This window comes from Xenopus tropicalis, chromosome 4, assembly GCF_000004195.4.
Source record: "Xenopus tropicalis strain Nigerian chromosome 4, UCB_Xtro_10.0, whole genome shotgun sequence".
NCBI lineage: Eukaryota > Metazoa > Chordata > Amphibia > Anura > Pipidae > Xenopus > Xenopus tropicalis.
This window is the reverse complement of record NC_030680.2, coordinates 370573-390741: the sequence shown is the minus strand read 5'-3', so window position 1 is coordinate 390741 and position 20169 is coordinate 370573. Positions and strand designations below refer to the sequence as shown.

At 54.4% G+C, this 20169-nt stretch overlaps 1 protein-coding gene across 2 annotated transcripts in view; it reads right to left on the bottom strand.

The window, feature by feature from the left end:
* The window catches only part of ptpn5 (protein tyrosine phosphatase non-receptor type 5), a 52454-nt gene that overhangs the window by 12447 nt on the left and 19838 nt on the right, over positions 1 to 20169 (bottom strand). For both annotated transcript variants that reach the window (XM_031900324.1, XM_031900325.1), the window contains 5 exons: positions 17467 to 17656; positions 15238 to 15330; positions 13366 to 13592; positions 12618 to 12804; positions 7185 to 7269 (listed from right to left, as the gene is read on the bottom strand). In XM_031900324.1, the coding sequence (XP_031756184.1) occupies positions 7185 to 7269; positions 12618 to 12804; positions 13366 to 13592; positions 15238 to 15330; positions 17467 to 17656 (782 nt within the window). The remainder of the gene's footprint in view (positions 1 to 7184; positions 7270 to 12617; positions 12805 to 13365; positions 13593 to 15237; positions 15331 to 17466; positions 17657 to 20169) is intronic.

Here is a 20169-nt window from a genome sequence, read left to right as displayed (position 1 = left end):
ACTCGAAAGCATTACATGTAGTAGGTAGATGTATGACTTTCTGTGAGGCCACTTTAATAGCAAAATGTCCATGTATCTCCCAGTCTCCATGTCTCTCCCAGTCTCCATGTCTCTCCCAGTCTCCATGTCTCTCCCAGTCTCTCCCAGTCTCCATGTCTCTCCCAGTCTCCATGTCTCTCCCAGTCTCCATGTCTCTTCCAGTCTCACCCAGTCTCCATGTCTCTCCCAGTCTCCATGTCTCTTCCAGTCTCTCCCAGTCTCCATGTCTCTCCCAGTCTCTCCCAGTCTCCATGTCTCTCCCAGTCTCCATGTCTCTCCCAGTCTCTCCCAGTCTCCATGTCTCTCCCAGTCTCTCCCAGTCTCCATGTCTCTCCCAGTCTCCATGTCTCTCCCAGTCTCCATGTCTCTCCCAGTCTCCATGTCTCTCCCAGTCTCCATGTCTCTTCCAGTCTCCATGTCTCTTCCAGTCTCTCCCAGTCTCCATGTCTCTCCCAGTCTCTCCCAGTCTCCATGTCTCTCCCAGTCACTCCCAGTCTCCATGTCTCTCCCAGTCTCCATGTCTCTTCCAGTCTCCATGTCTCTCCCAGTCTCCATGTCTCTCCCAGTCTCCATGTCTCTTCCAGTCTCCATGTCTCTTCCAGTCTCTCCCAGTCTCCATGTCTCTCCCAGTCTCCATGTATCTCCCAGTCTCCATGTCTCTCCCAGTCTCCATGTCTCTCCCAGTCTCCATATCTCTTCCAGTCTCCATGTCTCTCCCAGTCTCCATGTCTCTCCCAGTCTCCATGTCTCTTCCAGTCTCCATGTCTCTTCCAGTCTCTCCCAGTCTCCATGTCTCTCCCAGTCTCTCCCAGTCTCCATGTCTCTCCCAGTCTCTCCCAGTCTCCATGTCTCTCCCAGTCTCTCCCAGTCTCCATGTCTCTCCCAGTCTCCATGTCTCTCCCAGTCTCCATGTCTCTCCCAGTCTCCATGTCTCTCCCAGTCTCCATGTCTCTTCCAGTCTCCATGTCTCTCCCAGTCTCCATGTCTCTCCCAGTCTCCATGTCTCTTCCAGTCTCCATGTCTCTTCCAGTCTCTCCCAGTCTCCATGTCTCTCCCAGTCTCTCCCAGTCTCCATGTCTCTCCCAGTCACTCCCAGTCTCCATGTCTCTCCCAGTCTCCATGTCTCTCCCAGTCTCAATGTCTCTCCCAGTCTCCATGTCTCTCCCAGTCTCCATGTCTCTCCCAGTCTCCATGTCTCTCCCAGTCTCTCCCAGTCTCCATGTCTCTCCCAGTCTCCATGTCTCTCCCAGTCTCCATGTCTCTTCCAGTCTCACCCAGTCTCCATGTCTCTCCCAGTCTCCATGTCTCTTCCAGTCTCTCCCAGTCTCCATGTCTCTCCCAGTCTCTCCCAGTCTCCATGTCTCTCCCAGTCTCCATGTCTCTTCCAGTCTCTCCCAGTCTCCATGTCTCTCCCAGTCTCTCCCAGTCTCCATGTCTCTCCCAGTCTCCATGTCTCTCCCAGTCTCCATGTCTCTTCCAGTCTCCATGTCTCTCCCAGTCTCCATGTCTCTCCCAGTCTCCATGTCTCTTCCAGTCTCCATGTCTCTTCCAGTCTCTCCCAGTCTCCATGTCTCTCCCAGTCTCTCCCAGTCTCCATGTCTCTCCCAGTCACTCCCAGTCTCCATGTCTCTCCCAGTCTCCATGTCTCTTCCAGTCTCCATGTCTCTCCCAGTCTCCATGTCTCTCCCAGTCTCCATGTCTCTTCCAGTCTCCATGTCTCTTCCAGTCTCTCCCAGTCTCCATGTCTCTCCCAGTCTCCATGTATCTCCCAGTCTCCATGTCTCTCCCAGTCTCCATGTCTCTCCCAGTCTCCATGTCTCTTCCAGTCTCCATGTCTCTCCCAGTCTCCATGTCTCTCCCAGTCTCCATGTCTCTTCCAGTCTCCATGTCTCTTCCAGTCTCTCCCAGTCTCCATGTCTCTCCCAGTCTCTCCCAGTCTCCATGTCTCTCCCAGTCACTCCCAGTCTCCATGTCTCTCCCAGCCTCCATGTCTCTCCCAGTCTCAATGTCTCTCCCAGTCTCCATGTCTCTTCCAGTCTCCATGTCTTTCCCAGTAACTATGTATATTGTATAACAGTGGGGCCACAGTGGGGGCAATTACCTTGGAAGGACCAGAGCAGGCTACACAACATTAAGCACTTAGATCAAAGGTTACACACAGCATTTGTTACAGGCAGGGAGGCAGTAGGATGGGGCAGGAGGGGCAGTGGGGTACATTTAAGCTTTTCCATCCAGTTGTTTTATCACAATGGGGTTCTTCTGATGTTCTGTAGAATAGCACCCATCTTTATGAAGTTCTACCTGAGCTGTATAGGATTCCTCCAAAGATCCATTGGTGCTAGGTTCTACTGAAGTTCTGCTGAAACTGTAATGCAGTAGTTATGGGGTTCTATTGAAGTTCTGCTGGAGCTGTGAGAAGGTTTTTCCAAAGGTCCACTGAAGATGTTTTGCAGATCTACTGAAATTCTTCTAGAGCTGTACAAGAGCAGTGATGGGGATCTACTGGGGATGTTCTAGAGCAGTGATTGGGTTTTACTGGAGATGTACTAGAGCAGTGGATTAGTTCTCCTGGAGATGTACTAGAGCAGTGATGGGGTTCTACTGGAGATGTATTGGAGCAGTGGTGGGGATCTACTGGAGATGTATTGGAGCAGTGATGGGGATCTACTGGAGATGTATTGGAGCAGTGATGGGGTTCTACTGGAGATGTATTGGAGCAGTGATGGGGTTCTACTGGAGATGTATTGGAGCAGTGGTGGGGTTCTACTGGAAATGTATTGGAGCAGTGATGGGGTTCTACTGGAGATGTATTGGAGCAGTGATGGGGTTCTACTGGAGGTGTATTGGAGTAGTGGTGGGGTTCTACTGGAGATGTATTGGAGCAGTGATTGGGTCCTACTGGAGATGTATTAGAGCAGTAATTGGGTTCTATTGGAGGTTTATTGGAGCAGTCACTGAGTTCTATTGGAGATGTATTGGAGCAGTGATGGGATTCTGATGGAGATGTATTAGAACAGTGATGGGGTTCTACTGGAGGTGTATTGGAGCAGTCATGGGGTTCTACTGGAGATGTTTTGGAGCAGTGATGGGGATCTACCAGAGATGTATTGGTGCAGTGATGGGGTTCTACTGGAAATGTATTGGAGCAGTGATGGGGTTCTACTGGAGATGTATTGGAGCAGTCATGGGGTTCTACTGGAGATGTATTGGAGCAGTGATGGGGTTCTACTGGAGATGTATTGGAGCAGTGATGGGGATCTACCGGAGATTTATTGGTGCAGTGATGGGGATCTACTGGAGATGTATTGGAGCAGTGATGGGGTTCTACTGGAGATGTATTGGAGCAGTGATGGGGATCTACCGGAGATTTATTGGTGCAGTGATGGGGTTCTACTGGAGATGTATTGGAGCAGTGATGGGGTTCTACTGGAGATGTATTAGAGCAGTCATGGGGTTCTACTGGAGATGTATTGGAGCAGTCATGGGGATCTACTGGAGATGTATTGGAGCAGTCATGGGGATCTACTGGAGATGTATTGGAGCAGTGATGGGGATCTACTGGAGATGTATTGGAGCAGTGATGGGGATCTACTGGAGATGTATCGGAGCAGTGATGGGGTTCTACTGGAGATGTATCGGAGCAGTGATGGGGATCTACTGGAGATGTATTGGAGCAGTGATGGGGATCTACTGGAGATGTATTGGAGCAGTGATGGGGTTCTACTGGAAATGTATTGGAGCAGTGATGGGGTTCTACTGGAGATGTATTGGAGCAGTCATGGGGTTCTACTGGAGATGTATTGGAGCAGTGATGGGGTTCTACTGGAGATGTATTGGAGCAGTGATGGGGATCTACCGGAGATTTATTGGTGCAGTGATGGGGATCTACTGGAGATGTATTGGAGCAGTGATGGGGTTCTACTGGAGATGTATTGGAGCAGTGATGGGGATCTACCGGAGATTTATTGGTGCAGTGATGGGGTTCTACTGGAGATGTATTGGAGCAGTGATGGGGTTCTACTGGAGATGTATTAGAGCAGTCATGGGGTTCTACTGGAGATGTATTGGAGCAGTCATGGGGATCTACTGGAGATGTATTGGAGCAGTCATGGGGATCTACTGGAGATGTATTGGAGCAGTGATGGGGATCTACTGGAGATGTATTGGAGCAGTGATGGGGATCTACTGGAGATGTATTGGAGCAGTGATGGGGTTCTACTGGAGATGTATCGGAGCAGTGATGGGGATCTACTGGAGATGTATTGGAGCAGTGATGGGGATCTACTGGAGATGTATTGGAGCAGTGATGGGGTTCTACTGGAGATGTATTGGAGCAGTGATGGGGATCTACTGGAGATGTATTGGAGCAGTGATGGGGATCTACTGGAGATGTATTGGAGCAGTGATGGGGTTCTCCTGGAGATGTATTGGAGCAGTGATGGGGTTCTACTGGAGATGTATCGGAGCAGTGATGGGGATCTACTGGAGATGTATCGGAGCAGTGATGGGGTTCTACTGGAGATGTATCGGAGCAGTGATGGGGATCTACTGGAGATGTATTGGAGCAGTGATGGGGTTCTACTGGAGATGTATTGGAGCAGTGATGGGGATCTACTGGAGATGTATTGGAGCAGTGATGGGGTTCTACTGGAGATGTATCGGAGCAGTGATGGGGATCTACTGGAGATGTATTGGAGCAGTGATGGGGTTCTACTGGAGATGTATTGGAGCAGTGATGGGGATCTACTGGAGATGTATTGGAGCAGTGATGGGGTTCTACTGGAGATGTATCGGAGCAGTGATGGGGATCTACTGGAGATGTATTGGAGCAGTGATGGGGATCTACTGGAGATGTATTGGAGCAGTGATGGGGATCTACTGGAGATGTATTGGAGCAGTGATGGGGTTCTCCTGGAGATGTATCGGAGCAGTGATGGGGTTCTACTGGAGATGTATCGGAGCAGTGATGGGGATCTACTGGAGATGTATCGGAGCAGTGATGGGGTTCTACTGGAGATGTATCGGAGCAGTGATGGGGATCTACTGGAGATGTATTGGAGCAGTGATGGGGTTCTACTGGAGATGTATTGGAGCAGTGATGGGGATCTACTGGAGATGTATTGGAGCAGTGATGGGGTTCTACTGGAGATGTATCGGAGCAGTGATGGGGATCTACTGGAGATGTATTGGAGCAGTGATGGGGTTCTACTGGAGATGTATTGGAGCAGTGATGGGGATCTACTGGAGATGTATTGGAGCAGTGATGGGGTTCTACTGGAGATGTATCGGAGCAGTGATGGGGATCTACTGGAGATGTATTGGAGCAGTGATGGGGATCTACTGGAGATGTATTGGAGCAGTGATGGGGATCTACTGGAGATGTATTGGAGCAGTGATGGGGTTCTCCTGGAGATGTATCGGAGCAGTGATGGGGTTCTACTGGAGATGTATCGGAGCAGTGATGGGGATCTACTGGAGATGTATCGGAGCAGTGATGGGGTTCTACTGGAGATGTATCGGAGCAGTGATGGGGATCTACTGGAGATGTATTGGAGCAGTGATGGGGTTCTACTGGAGATGTATTGGAGCAGTGATGGGGATCTACTGGAGATGTATTGGAGCAGTGATGGGGTTCTACTGGAGATGTATCGGAGCAGTGATGGGGATCTACTGGAGATGTATTGGAGCAGTGATGGGGTTCTACTGGAGATGTATTGGAGCAGTGATGGGGATCTACTGGAGATGTATTGGAGCAGTGATGGGGTTCTACTGGAGATGTATCGGAGCAGTGATGGGGATCTACTGGAGATGTATTGGAGCAGTGATGGGGATCTACTGGAGATGTATTGGAGCAGTCATGGGGTTCTACTGGAGATGTATCGGAGCAGTGATGGGGATCTACTGGAGATGTATTGGAGCAGTGATGGGGATCTACTGGAGATGTATCGGAGCAGTGATGGGGATCTACTGGAGATGTATCAGAGCAGTGATGGGGATCTACTGGAGATGTATTGGAGCAGTGATGGGGATCTACTGGAGATGTATCGGAGCAGTCATGGGGATCTACTGGAGATGTATTGGAGCAGTCATGGGGTTCTACTGGAGATGTATTGGAGCAGTGATGGGGTTCTACTGGAGATGTATTGGAGCAGTGATGGGGATCTACTGGAGATGTATTGGAGCAGTCATGGGGTTCTACTGGAGATGTATTGGAGCAGTCATGGGGTTCTACTGGAGATGTATTGGAGCAGTGATGGGGATCTACTGGAGATGTATTGGAGCAGTCATGGGGTTCTACTGGAGATGTATTGGAGCAGTCATGGGGTTCTACTGGAGATGTATTGGAGCAGTCATGGGGTTCTACTGGAGATGTATTGGAGCAGTGATGGGGATCTACTGGAGATGTATCGGAGCAGTCATGGGGTTCTACTGGAGATGTATCGGAGCAGTGATGGGGATCTACTGGAGATGTATTGGAGCAGTGATGGGGATCTACTGGAGATGTATTGGAGCAGTGATGGGGATCTACTGGAGATGTATCAGAGCAGTGATGGGGATCTACTGGAGATGTATTGGAGCAGTGATGGGGATCTACTGGAGATGTATCGGAGCAGTCATGGGGATCTACTGGAGATGTATTGGAGCAGTCATGGGGTTCTACTGGAGATGTATTGGAGCAGTGATGGGGTTCTACTGGAGATGTATTGGAGCAGTGATGGGGATCTACTGGAGATGTATTGGAGCAGTCATGGGGTTCTACTGGAGTTCTGCTGGAGCTTTACTGGGGCATTGATTGGGATTTACTTGAGCTGTAGAGTTGCAGTGATGGAGTTCTACTGAAGTTCTAAATGATAGACAAAGTTCTCAAGATCCCAAAACAATGGCTATACCGCTGCTCTGCCAAGGATTTCTAGGTGGGGGCTTCTGGATTTTAATAAAAAATCTGATACTCCAGTTCTGCTCCACTTGCCCTTAGCCCCAGTCCTTATAGAGGGGGTCGTTACTAAGTGCAAGTACCCTGCCTTTCCGTGTATATTTTACAAACCAGGACCCCATTTCTCCAGCCCCCCCTCCCTCACTATAGTTCATAGCCTCTCTCCGTCCATTGTACCCCCCCCCCCCAAGGATACAGGTTTGGTACTTACTTGGCAGTATTGTCTTGTACCTGTTCTTCCGTACCAAGCCCAGAATCTCATATTCTTTCGGGTCCACAAAGTTCATTGGGATTTCCTGACAAGGAAAGAATCCCCACTGTTAGTGTGTGGCAGCCAGTGGGGTAATGAGGGGGTGCAGTGGGGGTTCCTGGGGGTTCCATTAGACTCCACACAAGGGTTTCAGTAAAGGGGGTAATACAGTGAATGGGAAGCATGGGGGCAGCACTGACTCCCAACTCAAAAGAAAGAAAAGCAAGGGGTGCAAGAGTTTGGGGTGAACACAAAGAGAGGTGGGACAGTACTGACATGGAGTGGGAGGAGACTACATTGCCAAGGGGAGGGGCATGGGGCTAATAACCGGGTTGGGTGGGACAGTACTGACATGGAGTGGGAGGAGACTACATTGCCAAGGGGAGGGGCATGGGGCTAATAACCGGGTTGGGTGGGACAGTACTGACATGGAGTGGGAGGAGACTACATTGCCAAGGGGAGGGGCATGGGGCTAATAACCGGGTTGGGTGGGACAGTACTGACATGGAGTGGGAGGAGAATACATTGCTAAGGGGAGGGGCATGGGGCTAATAACCGGGTTGGGTGGGACAGTACTGACATGGAGTGGGAGGAGAATACATTGCTAAGGGGAGGGGCATGGGGCTAATAACCGGGTTGGGTGGGACAGTACTGACATGGAGTGGGAGGAGACTACATTGCCAAGGGGAGGAGCATGGGGCTAATAACTGGGTCGGGTGGGACAGTACTGACATGGAGTGGGAGGAGAATACATTGCCAAGGGGAGGGGCATGGGGCTAATAACTGGGTCTGGTGGGACAGTACTGACATGGAGTGGGAGGAGAATACATTGCTAAGGGGAGGGGCATGGGGCTAATATCCGGGTTGGGTGGGAAAGTACTGACATGGAGTGGGAGGAGAATACATTGCTAAGGGGAGGGGCATGGGGCTAATAACCGGGTTGGGTGGGACAGTACTGACATGGAGTGGGAGGAGACTACATTGCCAAGGGGAGGGGCATGGGGCTAATAACCGGGTTGGGTGGGACAGTACTGACATGGAGTGGGAGGAGAATACATTGCCAAAGGGAGGGGCATGGGTCTAATAACCGGGTTGGGTGGGACAGTACTGACATGGAGTGGGAGGAGAATACATTGCTAAGGGGAGGGGCATGGGGCTAATAACCGGGTTGGGTGGGACAGTACTGACATGGAGTGGGAGGAGACTACATTGCCAAGGGGAGGGGCATGGGGCTAATAACCGGGTTGGGTGGGACAGTACTGACATGGAGTGGGAGGAGAATACATTGCCAAAGGGAGGGGCATGGGTCTAATAACCGGGTTGGGTGGGACAGTACTGACATGGAGTGGGAGGAGAATACATTGCTAAGGGGAGGGGCATGGGGCTAATAACCGGGTTGGGTGGGACAGTACTGACATGGAGTGGGAGGAGACTACATTGCCAAGGTGAGGGGCATGGGGCTAATAACCGGGTTGGGTGGGACAGTACTGACATGGAGTGGGAGGAGAATACATTGCTAAGGGGAGGGGCATGGGGCTAATAACCGGGTTGGGTGGGACAGTACTGACATGGAGTGGGAGGAGAATACATTGCTAAGGGGAGGGGCATGGGGCTAATAAACGGGTCGGGTTGGACAGTACTGACATGGAGTGGGAGGAGAATACATTGCCAAGGGGAGGGGCATGGGGCTAATAACCGGGTTGGGTGGGAAAGTACTGACATGGAGTGGGAGGAGACTACATTGCCAAGGGGAGGGGCATGGGGCTAATAACCGGGTTGGGTGGGAAAGTACTGACATGGAGTGGGAGGAGAATACATTGCTAAGGGGAGGGGCATGGGGCTAATAACCGGGTCTGGTGGGACAGTACTGACATGGAGTGGGAGGAGAATACATTGCTAAGGGGAGGGGCATGGGGCTAATAACCGGGTCGGGTGGGACAGTACTGACATGGAGTGGGAGGAGAATACATTGCTAAGGGGAGGGGCATGGGGCTAATAACCGGGTTGGGTGGGACAGTACTGACATGGAGTGGGAGGAGAATACATTGCCAAAGGGAGGGGCATGGGGCTAATACCGGGTTGGGTGGGACAGTACTGACATGGAGTGGGAGGAGAATACATTGCTAAGGGGAGGGGCATGGGGCTTATAACCGGGTTGGGTGGGACAGTACTGACATGGAGTGGGAGGAGAATACATTGCTAAGGGGAGGGGCATGGGGCTAATAACTGGGTTGGGTGGGACAGTACTGACATGGAGTGGGAGGAGAATACATTGCTAAGGGGAGGGGCATGGGGCTAATAACCGGGTTGGGTGGGACAGTACTGACATGGAGTGGGAGGAGAATACATTGCTAAGGGGAGGGGCATGGGGCTAATAACCGGGTTGGGTGGGACAGTACTGACATGGAGTGGGAGGAGAATACATTGCTAAGGGGAGGGGCATGGGGCTAATAACCGGGTTGGGTGGGACAGTACTGACATGGAGTGGGAGGAGAATACATTGCTAAGGGGAGGGGCATGGGGCTAATAACCGGGTTGGGTGGGACAGTACTGACATGGAGTGGGAGGAGAATACATTGCCAAGGGGAGGAGCATGGGGCTAATAACCGGGTTGGGTTGGACAGTACTGACATAGAGTGGGAGGAGAATACATTGCTAAGGGGAGGGGCATGGGGCTAATAACCGGGTTGGGTGGGACAGTACTGACATGGAGTGGGAGGAGAATACATTGCTAAGGGGAGGGGCATGGGGCTAATAACCGGGTTGGGTGGGACAGTACTGACATGGAGTGGGAGGAGAATACATTGCTAAGGGGAGGGGCATGGGGCTAATAACCGGGTTGGGTGGGACAGTACTGACATGGAGTGGGAGGAGAATACATTGCTAAGGGGAGGGGCATGGGGCTAATAACTGGGTTGGGTGGGACAGTACTGACATGGAGTGGGAGGAGACTACATTGCCAAGGGGAGGGGCATGGGGCTAATAACCGGGTTGGGTGGGACAGTACTGACATGGAGTGGGAGGAGAATACATTGCTAAGGGGAGGGGCATGGGGCTAATAACCGGGTTGGGTGGGACAGTACTGACATGGAGTGGGAGGAGAATACATTGCTAAGGGGAGGAGCATGGGGCTAATAACCGGGTTGGGTGGGACAGTACTGACATGGAGTGGGAGGAGAATACATTGCTAAGGGGAGGGGCATGGGGCTAATAACCGGGTTGGGTGGGACAGTACTGACATGGAGTGGGAGGAGAATACATTGCCAAGGGGAGGAGCATGGGGCTAATAACCGGGTTGGGTGGGACAGTACTGACATGGAGTGGGAGGAGAATACATTGCTAAGGGGAGGGGCATGGGGCTAATAACCGGGTCGGGTTGGACAGTACTGACATAGAGTGGGAGGAGAATACATTGCTAAGGGGAGGGGCATGGGGCTAATAACCGGGTTGGGTGGGACAGTACTGACATGGAGTGGGAGGAGAATACATTGCTAAGGGGAGGGGCATGGGGCTAATAACCGGGTTGGGTGGGACAGTACTGACATGGAGTGGAGGAGAATACATTGCTAAGGGGAGGGGCATGGGGCTAATAACCGGGTTGGGTGGGACAGTACTGACATGGAGTGGGAGGAGAATACATTGCTAAGGGGAGGGGCATGGGGCTAATAACTGGGTTGGGTGGGACAGTACTGACATGGAGTGGGAGGAGACTACATTGCCAAGGGGAGGGGCATGGGGCTAATAACCGGGTTGGGTGGGACAGTACTGACATGGAGTGGGAGGAGAATACATTGCTAAGGGGAGGGGCATGGGGCTAATAACCGGGTTGGGTGGGACAGTACTGACATGGAGTGGGAGGAGAATACATTGCTAAGGGGAGGGGCATGGGGCTAATAACCGGGTTGGGTGGGACAGTACTGACATGGAGTGGGAGGAGAATACATTGCTAAGGGGAGGGGCATGGGGCTAATAACCGGGTTGGGTGGGACAGTACTGACATGGAGTGGGAGGAGAATACATTGCTAAGGGGAGGGGCATGGGGCTAATAACTGGGTTGGGTGGGACAGTACTGACATGGAGTGGGAGGAGACTACATTGCCAAGGGGAGGGGCATGGGGCTAATAACCGGGTTGGGTGGGACAGTACTGACATGGAGTGGGAGGAGAATACATTGCTAAGGGGAGGGGCATGGGGCTAATAACCGGGTTGGGTGGGACAGTACTGACATGGAGTGGGAGGAGACTACATTGCCAAGGGGAGGGGCATGGGGCTAATAACCGGGTTGGGTGGGACAGTACTGACATGGAGTGGGAGGAGAATACATTGTCAAGGGGAGGGGCATGGGGCTAATAACTGGGTTGGGTGGGACAGTACTGACATGGAGTGGGAGGAGAATACATTGCTAAGGGGAGGGGCATGGGGCTAATAACCGGGTTGGGTGGGACAGTACTGACATGGAGTGGGAGGAGAATACATTGCCAAGGGGAGGGGCATGGGGCTAATAACCGGGTTGGGTGGGACAGTACTGACATGGAGTGGGAGGAGAATACATTGCTAAGGGGAGGGGCATGGGGCTAATAACCGGGTTGGGTGGGTCAGTACTGACATGGAGTGGGAGGAGACTACATTGCCAAGGGGAGGGGCATGGGGCTAATAACCGGGTTGGGTGGGACAGTACTGACATGGAGTGGGAGGAGAATACATTGTCAAGGGGAGGGGCATGGGGCTAATAACTGGGTTGGGTGGGACAGTACTGACATGGAGTGGGAGGAGAATACATTGCTAAGGGGAGGGGCATGGGGCTAATAACCGGGTTGGGTGGGACAGTACTGACATGGAGTGGGAGGAGAATACATTGCTAAGGGGAGGGGCATGGGGCTAATAACCGGGTTGGGTGGGACAGTACTGACATGGAGTGGGAGGAGAATACATTGCTAAGGGGAGGAGCATGGGGCTAATAACCGGGTTGGGTGGGACAGTACTGACATGGAGTGGGAGGAGACTACATTGCTAAGGGGAGGGGCATGGGGCTAATAACCGGGTTGGGTGGGACAGTACTGACATGGAGTGGGAGGAGACTACATTGCTAAGGGGAGGGGCATGGGGCTAATAACCGGGTTGGGTGGGACAGTACTGACATGGAGTGGGAGGAGAATACATTGCCAAGGGGAGGGGCATGGGGCTAATAACCGGGTTGGGTGGGACAGTACTGACATGGAGTGGGAGGAGACTACATTGCCAAGGGGAGGGGCATGGGGCTAATAACCGGGTTGGGTGGGACAGTACTGACATGGAGTGGGAGGAGACTACATAGGGGGCCATGTGACCCAATTAAAGGCATACGTATGGGTGAGACTATTCGGACAGAACCAATGCAGGGAAGGGGGGGCTCACAAAGAATTCCTTCTGTAGAGTGAATGAGTCCAGGGCCCGCCGGTGTAGCTCCTCCTCCGACAGGGCGTTACTGCCCATCTGTAGATATTCCCGGGCCGACTGTTCCCTGGGAGACAGGATGTGTGCGTAGGGTTCCGTGTCCCCCGGGGTGCACATATCCAGGGTCAGGGACACGTTCGACCCCCTCCTGCGGGGAAATGAGAGATTGGGGGGCTACTGGTACTGCCACTCGGCTAGAAAGCAAAGCTCACTCACACTCACTCACTCACTCACACTCACTCACACTCACACACACTCACTCACACACTCACTCACTCACACTCACTCACACTCACACACACACGCTCACTCACACTCACTCACACTTACTCACACTCACTCTCACACACACTCACTCACACTCACTCACACACGCTCACACTCACTCACACACGCTCACTCACACTCACTCACACTTACTCACACTCACTCACACTCACACACACTCACTCACACTCACTCACACTCACACACACTCACTCACACTCACTCACTCACACTTACTCACAGTCACTCACACTCACACACACTCACTTACACTTACTCACACTTACTCACACTCACTCACTCGAACTCACTCACTCACACTCACAGTCACTCACACTCACTCACACTCACTCACAGTTATCTCCCCATTCTGCTCAGTCCATCAGGTCGAACTTTAACCTTCTTAACAAATTTCCCCCTCCTGGGGCAGTTCCAGTGTTACCTTTCCTGGAGCCCCACGGGTTTGACAGTGAGAGTCCCGGGGTCTGTGTCCCCCCTGATGTCCATTAGGCAGTCAAACACGGGGGTGTCCGGCACCGGCTCCAGCTCCAGGAAATCTTCGTTCTTGTCGTCGGTCCATTCGGAGTAAGTGAAGGAGGGCTGGCGGCTGACTGACTGGCGCCGGTCTTCAGACAGAACCGGTTCTGCACTGGCCCGGAGGTACCAGACCTGGAATGAAATGGACTTGAGCCTCCCATTTGCCATGTGAAACGGGAAACACAGAACCCAACACTCACTCTCATACTGAGTGAGTGTGTGTGAGTGAGTGTGTGTGTGTGAGTGAGTGTCAGTGAGTGTGAGTGAGTGTGTGTGAGTGAGTGTCAGTGAGTGTGAGTGAGTGTGTGTGAGTGAGTGTCAGTGAGTGTGAGTGAGTGTGAGTGAGTGTCAGTGTGTGTGAGTGTGTGTGAGTGAGTGTCAGTGAGTGTGAGTGAGTGTGAGTGAGTGTCAGTGTGAGTGAGTGTGTGTGTGTGTGAGTGAGTGTCAGTGTGTGTGAGTGAGTGTGTGTGAGTGTCAGTGAGTGAGTGTGTGTGAGTGAGTGTCAGTGTGAGTGAGTGTGTGTGTCAGTGTGTGTGAGTGTGTGTGTGAGTGTGAGTGTGTGTGTGTGTGTGAGTGTCAGTGAGTGTGTGTGTGTGGGAGTATATGAGTGTGAGTGAGTGCATGTGTGAGTGAGTGTGTGTGTGTGAGTATATGAGTGTGAGTGAGTGCATGTGTGAGTGAGTGTGTGTGTGTGAGTATATGAGTGTGAGTGAGTGCATGTGTGAGTGAGTGTGTGTGTGTGAGTGTCAGTGAGTGTGTGTGGGAGTATATGAGTGTGAGTGAGTGCATGTGTGAGTGAGTGCATGTGTGAGTGAGTGTGTGTGTGAGTATATGAGTGAGTGTGTGTGAGTATATGAGTGTGAGTGAGTGCATGTGTGAGTGAGTGTGTGTGTGTGAGTGTCAGTGAGTGTGTGTGGGAGTATATGAGTGTGAGTGAGTGCATGTGTGAGTGAGTGCATGTGTGAGTGAGTGTGTGTGTGAGTATATGAGTGAGTGTGTGTGAGTATATGAGTGAGTGTGAGTATATGAGTGTGAGTGTGTATGAGTATATGAGTGAGTGTGAGTGTGCCTGTATCCTGCCAGGCATAATTATCCCCGGTGCCCATTCTGCTGCCAAACTCACCCCCCACTCGGCCCAGTAATTCTTACAGTTCAGCACCTCCCCACTGGCCCATTTGGCGGATTTGCTCATCATGTGGCACTGACCCCCAGGAGGGGCGGGTACTGACGCAGACAATATGGGCACTGACCCCCAGGTGGGGCGGGTACAGACACAGACAATATGGGCACTGACCCCCAGGAGGGGCGGGTACAGACACAGACAATATGGGCACTGACCCCCAGGCGGGGCGGGTACTGACACAGACAATATGGGCACTGACCCCCAGGCGGGGCGGGTACTGACACAGACAATATGGGCACTGACCCCCAGGCGGGGCGGGTACTGACACAGACAATATGGGCACTGACCCCCAGGCGGGGCGGGTACTGACACAGACAATATGGGCACTGACCCCCAGGTGGGGCGGGTACTGACACAGACAATATGGGCACTGACCCCCAGGCGGGGCGGGTACTGACACAGACAATATGGGCACTGACCCCCAGGCAGGGCGGGTACAGACAATATGGGCACTGACCCCCAGGCGGGGCGGGTACTGACACAGACAATATGGGCACTGACCCCCAGGCGGGGCGGGTACAGACCATATGGGCACTTGGGTGCCCGGGGCTCAGAGGTTCGGCCTGTATAACGTGGGCAGTGAATGTTACTTACAGCGGTGCCAGTCAGAACCAGAACAAACACAATGAGCAGTAACAGGCCCAATATCTCCATTCTCCAGAACCCGTTCTGCCAAGTCGTCAGGTCCTGTCAGAGAGAAACCGCAACAGCTCAGTAATGTGCCAGGTCTGCCGTGCCCACCCCTCTGCCCACCCCTCTGCCCTGCCCACCCCTCTGCCCTGCCCACCCCTCTGCCCTGCCCACCCCTCTGCCGTGCCCACCCCTCTGCCCTGCCCACCCCTCTGCCCTGCCCACCCCTCTGCCCTGCCCACCCCTCTGCCCTGCCCATCCCTCTGCCCTGCCCACCCCTCTGCCGTGCCCACCCCTCTGCCCTGCCCACCCCTCTGCCCTGCCCATCCCTCTGCCCTGCCCACCCCTCTGCCCTGCCCACCCCTCTGCCATACCCATCCCTCTGCCCTGCCCATCCCTCTGCCCACCCCTCTGCCCTGCCCATCCCTCTGCCCACCCCTCTGCCCTGCCCCCCCTCTGCCCTGCCCATCCCTCTGCCCTGCCCACCCCTCTGCCCTGCCCACCCCTCTGCCGTACCCATCCCTCTGCCGTGCCCATCCCTCTGCCCTGCCCATCCCTCTGCCCTGCCCATCCCTCTGCCATGCCCATCCCTCTGCCCTGCCCATCCCTCTGCCCTGCCCATCCCTCTGCCCTGCCCATCCCTCTGCCCTGCCCATCCCTCTGCCCTGCCCATCCCTCTGCCATGCCCATCCCTCTGCCCTGCCCATCCCTCTGCCGTGGCCATCCCTCTGCCGTGCCCATCCCTCTGCCCTGCCCATCCCTCTGCCCTGCCCATCCCTCTGCCCTGCCCATCCCTCTGCCGTGGCCATCCCTCTGCTGTGCCCATCCCTCTGCCCTGCCCATCCCTCTGCCATGCCCATCCCTCTGCCCTGCCCATCCCTCTGCCCTGCCCCCCCTCTGCCCATCCTTCTGCCCACCCCTCTGCCCTGCCCATCCCTCTGCCATGCCCATCACTCTGCCCTGCCCACCCCTCTGCCATACCCATCCCTCTGCCCTGCCCATCCCTCTGCCCTGCCCATCCCTCTGCCCTGCCCATCCCTCTGCCGTGGCCATCCCTCTGCCGTGCCCATCCCTCTGCCCTGCCCATCCCTCTGCCATGCCCATCCCTCTGCCATGCCCATCCCTCTGCCATGCCCATCACTCTGCCCTGCCCACCCCTCTGCCATACCCATCCCTCTGCCGTGCCCATCCCTCTGCCCTGCCCATCCCTCTGCCCTGCCCATCCCTCTGCCCTGCCCATCCCTCTGCCCTGCCCATCCCTCTGCCGTGGCCATCCCTCTGCCGTGCCCATCCCTCTGCCCTGCCCATCCCTCTGCCATGCCCATCCCTCTGCCCTGCCCCCCCTCTGCCCATCCTTCTGCCCATCCCTCTGCCATGCCCATCCCTCTGCCCTGCCCCCCCTCTGCCCATCCTTCTGCCCATCCCTCTGCCCTGCCCATCCCTCTGCCATGCCCATCCCTCTGCCCTGCCCACCCTCTGCCCTGCCCATCCCTCTGCCCTGCCCACCCCGCTGCCCAGCCCATCCCTCTGCCGTGCCCACCCCCCGCCCATCCCTCTGCCGTGCCCATCCCTCTGCCTATCCCTCTTCCCTGCCCATCCCTCTGCCCTGCCCATCCCTCTGCCCTGCCCGCCCCTCTGCCCTGCCCATCCTTCTGCCCATCCCTCTGCCCATCCCTCTGCCATGCCCACCCCTCTGCCATGCCCATCCCTCTGCCATGCCCATCCCTTTGCCCTGCCCACCCCTCTGCCCTGCCCACCCCTCTGCCCTGCCCATCCCTCTGCCATGCCCATCCCTCTGCCATGCCCATCCCTCTGCCTATCCCTCTTCCCTGCCCATCCCTCTGCCCTGCCCATCCCTCTGCCCTGCCCGCCCCTCTGCCCTGCCCACCCCTCTTCCCCACCAATCCCCCTGCCGTGCCCACCCCCCGCCCATCCCTCTGCCTATCCCTCTGCCCATTCCTCTGCCCTGCCCATTCCTCTGCCCTGCCCACCCCTCTTCCCCGCCAATCCCCCTGCCGTGCCCACCCCCCGCCCATCCCTCTGCCTATCCCTCTGCCCATCCCTCTGCCCTGCCCATCCCTCTGCCCAGCCCCCTGCCCATCCCTCTAACGTGCCCATCCCTATGCCGTGCCATCCCTGTGCCGTGGGCCAGTATAAGCCATAGGGAATCCCAGTTGGATCCAGTAGACCTACCAGTATCTGGGAGAGAATAAGGAGACAGATGCTGCCACCGATGGTCAGAATATTCCACAATGCGGCCCAACTGTACTGGGAGTTCCTCTCGGCATTATGGGACCGGTCCAATTCAACCGACTGGTTCGGCTGTTCATCTGCCCCATCCATGGAACCCATATTGTCTGGGGAACCTCTGTCATGGATGGACCTGGCAAAGAACAAGGTCATAAGGTTCAGCAACAGCCCATATGGGTCCAACAGAACAGGAAAAGTCCGTTAGTTATCAGAACCAACAATAATTATTATACATCTTCCACTCACTGCCAGAAATGTTCATGCCCCTTCCATCTATACCCAGGGGTAGTAGGGCAAGATGGGGACAGTAGGGCAAGATGGAGACAGTAGGGCAAGATGGGGACAGTAGGGCAAGATGGAGACAGTAGGGCAAGATGGGGACAGTAGGGCAAGATGGGGACAGTAGGGCAAGATGGGGTCAGTAGGGCAAGATGGGGACAGTAGGGCAAGATGGGGACAGTAGGACAAGATGGGGACAGTAGGGCAAGATGGGGACAGTAGGGCAAGATGGGGTCAGTAGGGCAAGATGGGGACAGTAGGGCAAGATGGGGTCAGTAGGGCAAGATGGGGACAGTAGGGCAAGATGGGGACAGTAGGACAAGATGGGGACAGTAGGGCAAGATGGGGACAGTAGGGCAAGATGGGGACAGTAGGGCAAGATGGGGACAGTAGGGCAAGATGGGGACAGTAGAATAAGATGGAGACAGTAGGGCAAGATGGAGACAGTAGAATAAGATGGAGACAGTAGGGCAAGATGGAGACAGTAGAATAAGATGGAGACAGTAGGGCAAGATGGGGTCAGTAGGGCAAGATGGGGACAGTAGAATAAGATGGAGACAGTAGGGCAAGATGGGGTCAGTAGGGCAAGATGGGGACAGTAGGGCAAGATGGGGACAGTAGGGCAAGATGGGGACAGTAGGGCAAGATGGGGTCAGTAGGGCAAGATGGGGACAGTAGGGCAAGATGGGGACAGTAGGGCAAGATGGGGTCAGTAGGGCAAGATGGGGTCAGTAGGGCAAGATGGGGTCAGTAGGGCAAGATGGGGACAGTAGGGCAAGATGGGGTCAGTAGGGCAAGATGGGGACAGTAGGGCAAGATGGGGACAGTAGGGCAAGATGGGGTCAGTAGGGCAAGATGGGGACAGTAGGGCAAGATGGGGACAGTAGAATAAGATGGAGACAGTAGGGCAAGATGGAGACAGTAGAATAAGATGGAGACAGTAGGGCAAGATGGAGACAGTAGAATAAGATGGAGACAGTAGGGCAAGATGGGGTCAGTAGGGCAAGATGGGGACAGTAGGGCAAGATGGGGACAGTAGGGCAAGATGGGGACAGTAGGGCAAGATGGGGTCAGTAGGGCAAGATGGGGACAGTAGGGCAAGATGGGGACAGTAGGGCAAGATGGGGTCAGTAGGGCAAGATGGGGACAGTAGGGCAAGATGGGGACAGTAGAATAAGATGGAGACAGTAGGGCAAGATGGAGACAGTAGAATAAGATGGAGACAGTAGGGCAAGATGGAGACAGTAGGGCAAGATGGAGACAGTAGAATAAGATGGAGACAGTAGGGCAAGATGGAGACAGTAGGGCAAGATGGAGACAGTAGAATAAGATGGAGACAGTAGGGCAAGATGGAGACAGTAGGGCAAGATGGGGACAGTAGGGCAAGATGGAGACAGTAGGGCAAGATGGAGACAGTGGGGCAAGATGGAGACAGTAGGGCAAGATGGGGACAGTAGGGCAAGATGGAGACAGTAGGGCAAGATGGAGACAGTGGGGCAAGATGGAGACAGTAGGGCAAGATGGGGACAGTAGGGCAAGATGGAGACAGTAGGGCAAGATGGAGACAGTGGGGCAAGATGGAGACAGTAGGGCAAGATGGGGGCAGTAGGACAAGATGGGGACAGTAGGGCAAGATGGAGACAGTAGGGCAAGATGGAGACAGTAGAATAAGATGGAGACAGTAGGGCAAGATGGAGACAGTAGGGCAAGATGGGGACAGTAGGGCAAGATGGAGACAGTAGAATAAGATGGAGACAGTAGGGCAAGATGGAGACAGTAGGGCAAGATGGGGACAGTAGGGCAAGATGGAGACAGTAGAATAAGATGGAGACAGTAGGGCAAGATGGAGACAGTAGGGCAAGATGGAGACAGTAGGGCAAGATGGGGACAGTAGGGCAAGATGGAGACAGTAGAATAAGATGGAGACAGTAGGGCAAGATGGAGACAGTGGGGCAAGATGGGAGACAGTAGGGCAAGATGGGGACAGTAGGGCAAGATGGGGACAGTAGGGCAAGATGGGGACAGTAGGACAAGATGGAGACAATAGGGCAAGATGGGGACAGTAGGGCAAGATGGAGACAGTAGGACAAGATGGGGACAGTAGGGCAAGATGGAGACAGTAGGGCAAGATGGAGACAGTAGGGCAAGATGGAGACAGTAGGGCAAGATGGAGACAGTAGGGCAAGATGGAGACAGTAGGGCAAGATGGAGACAGTAGGGCAAGATGGAGACAGTAGAATAAGATGGAGACAGTAGGGCAAGATGGAGACAGAAGGGCAAGATGGAGACAGTAGGGCAAGATGGAGACAGTAGGGCAAGATGGAGACAGTAGGGCAAGATGGGGACAGTAGGGCAAGGTGGGGACAG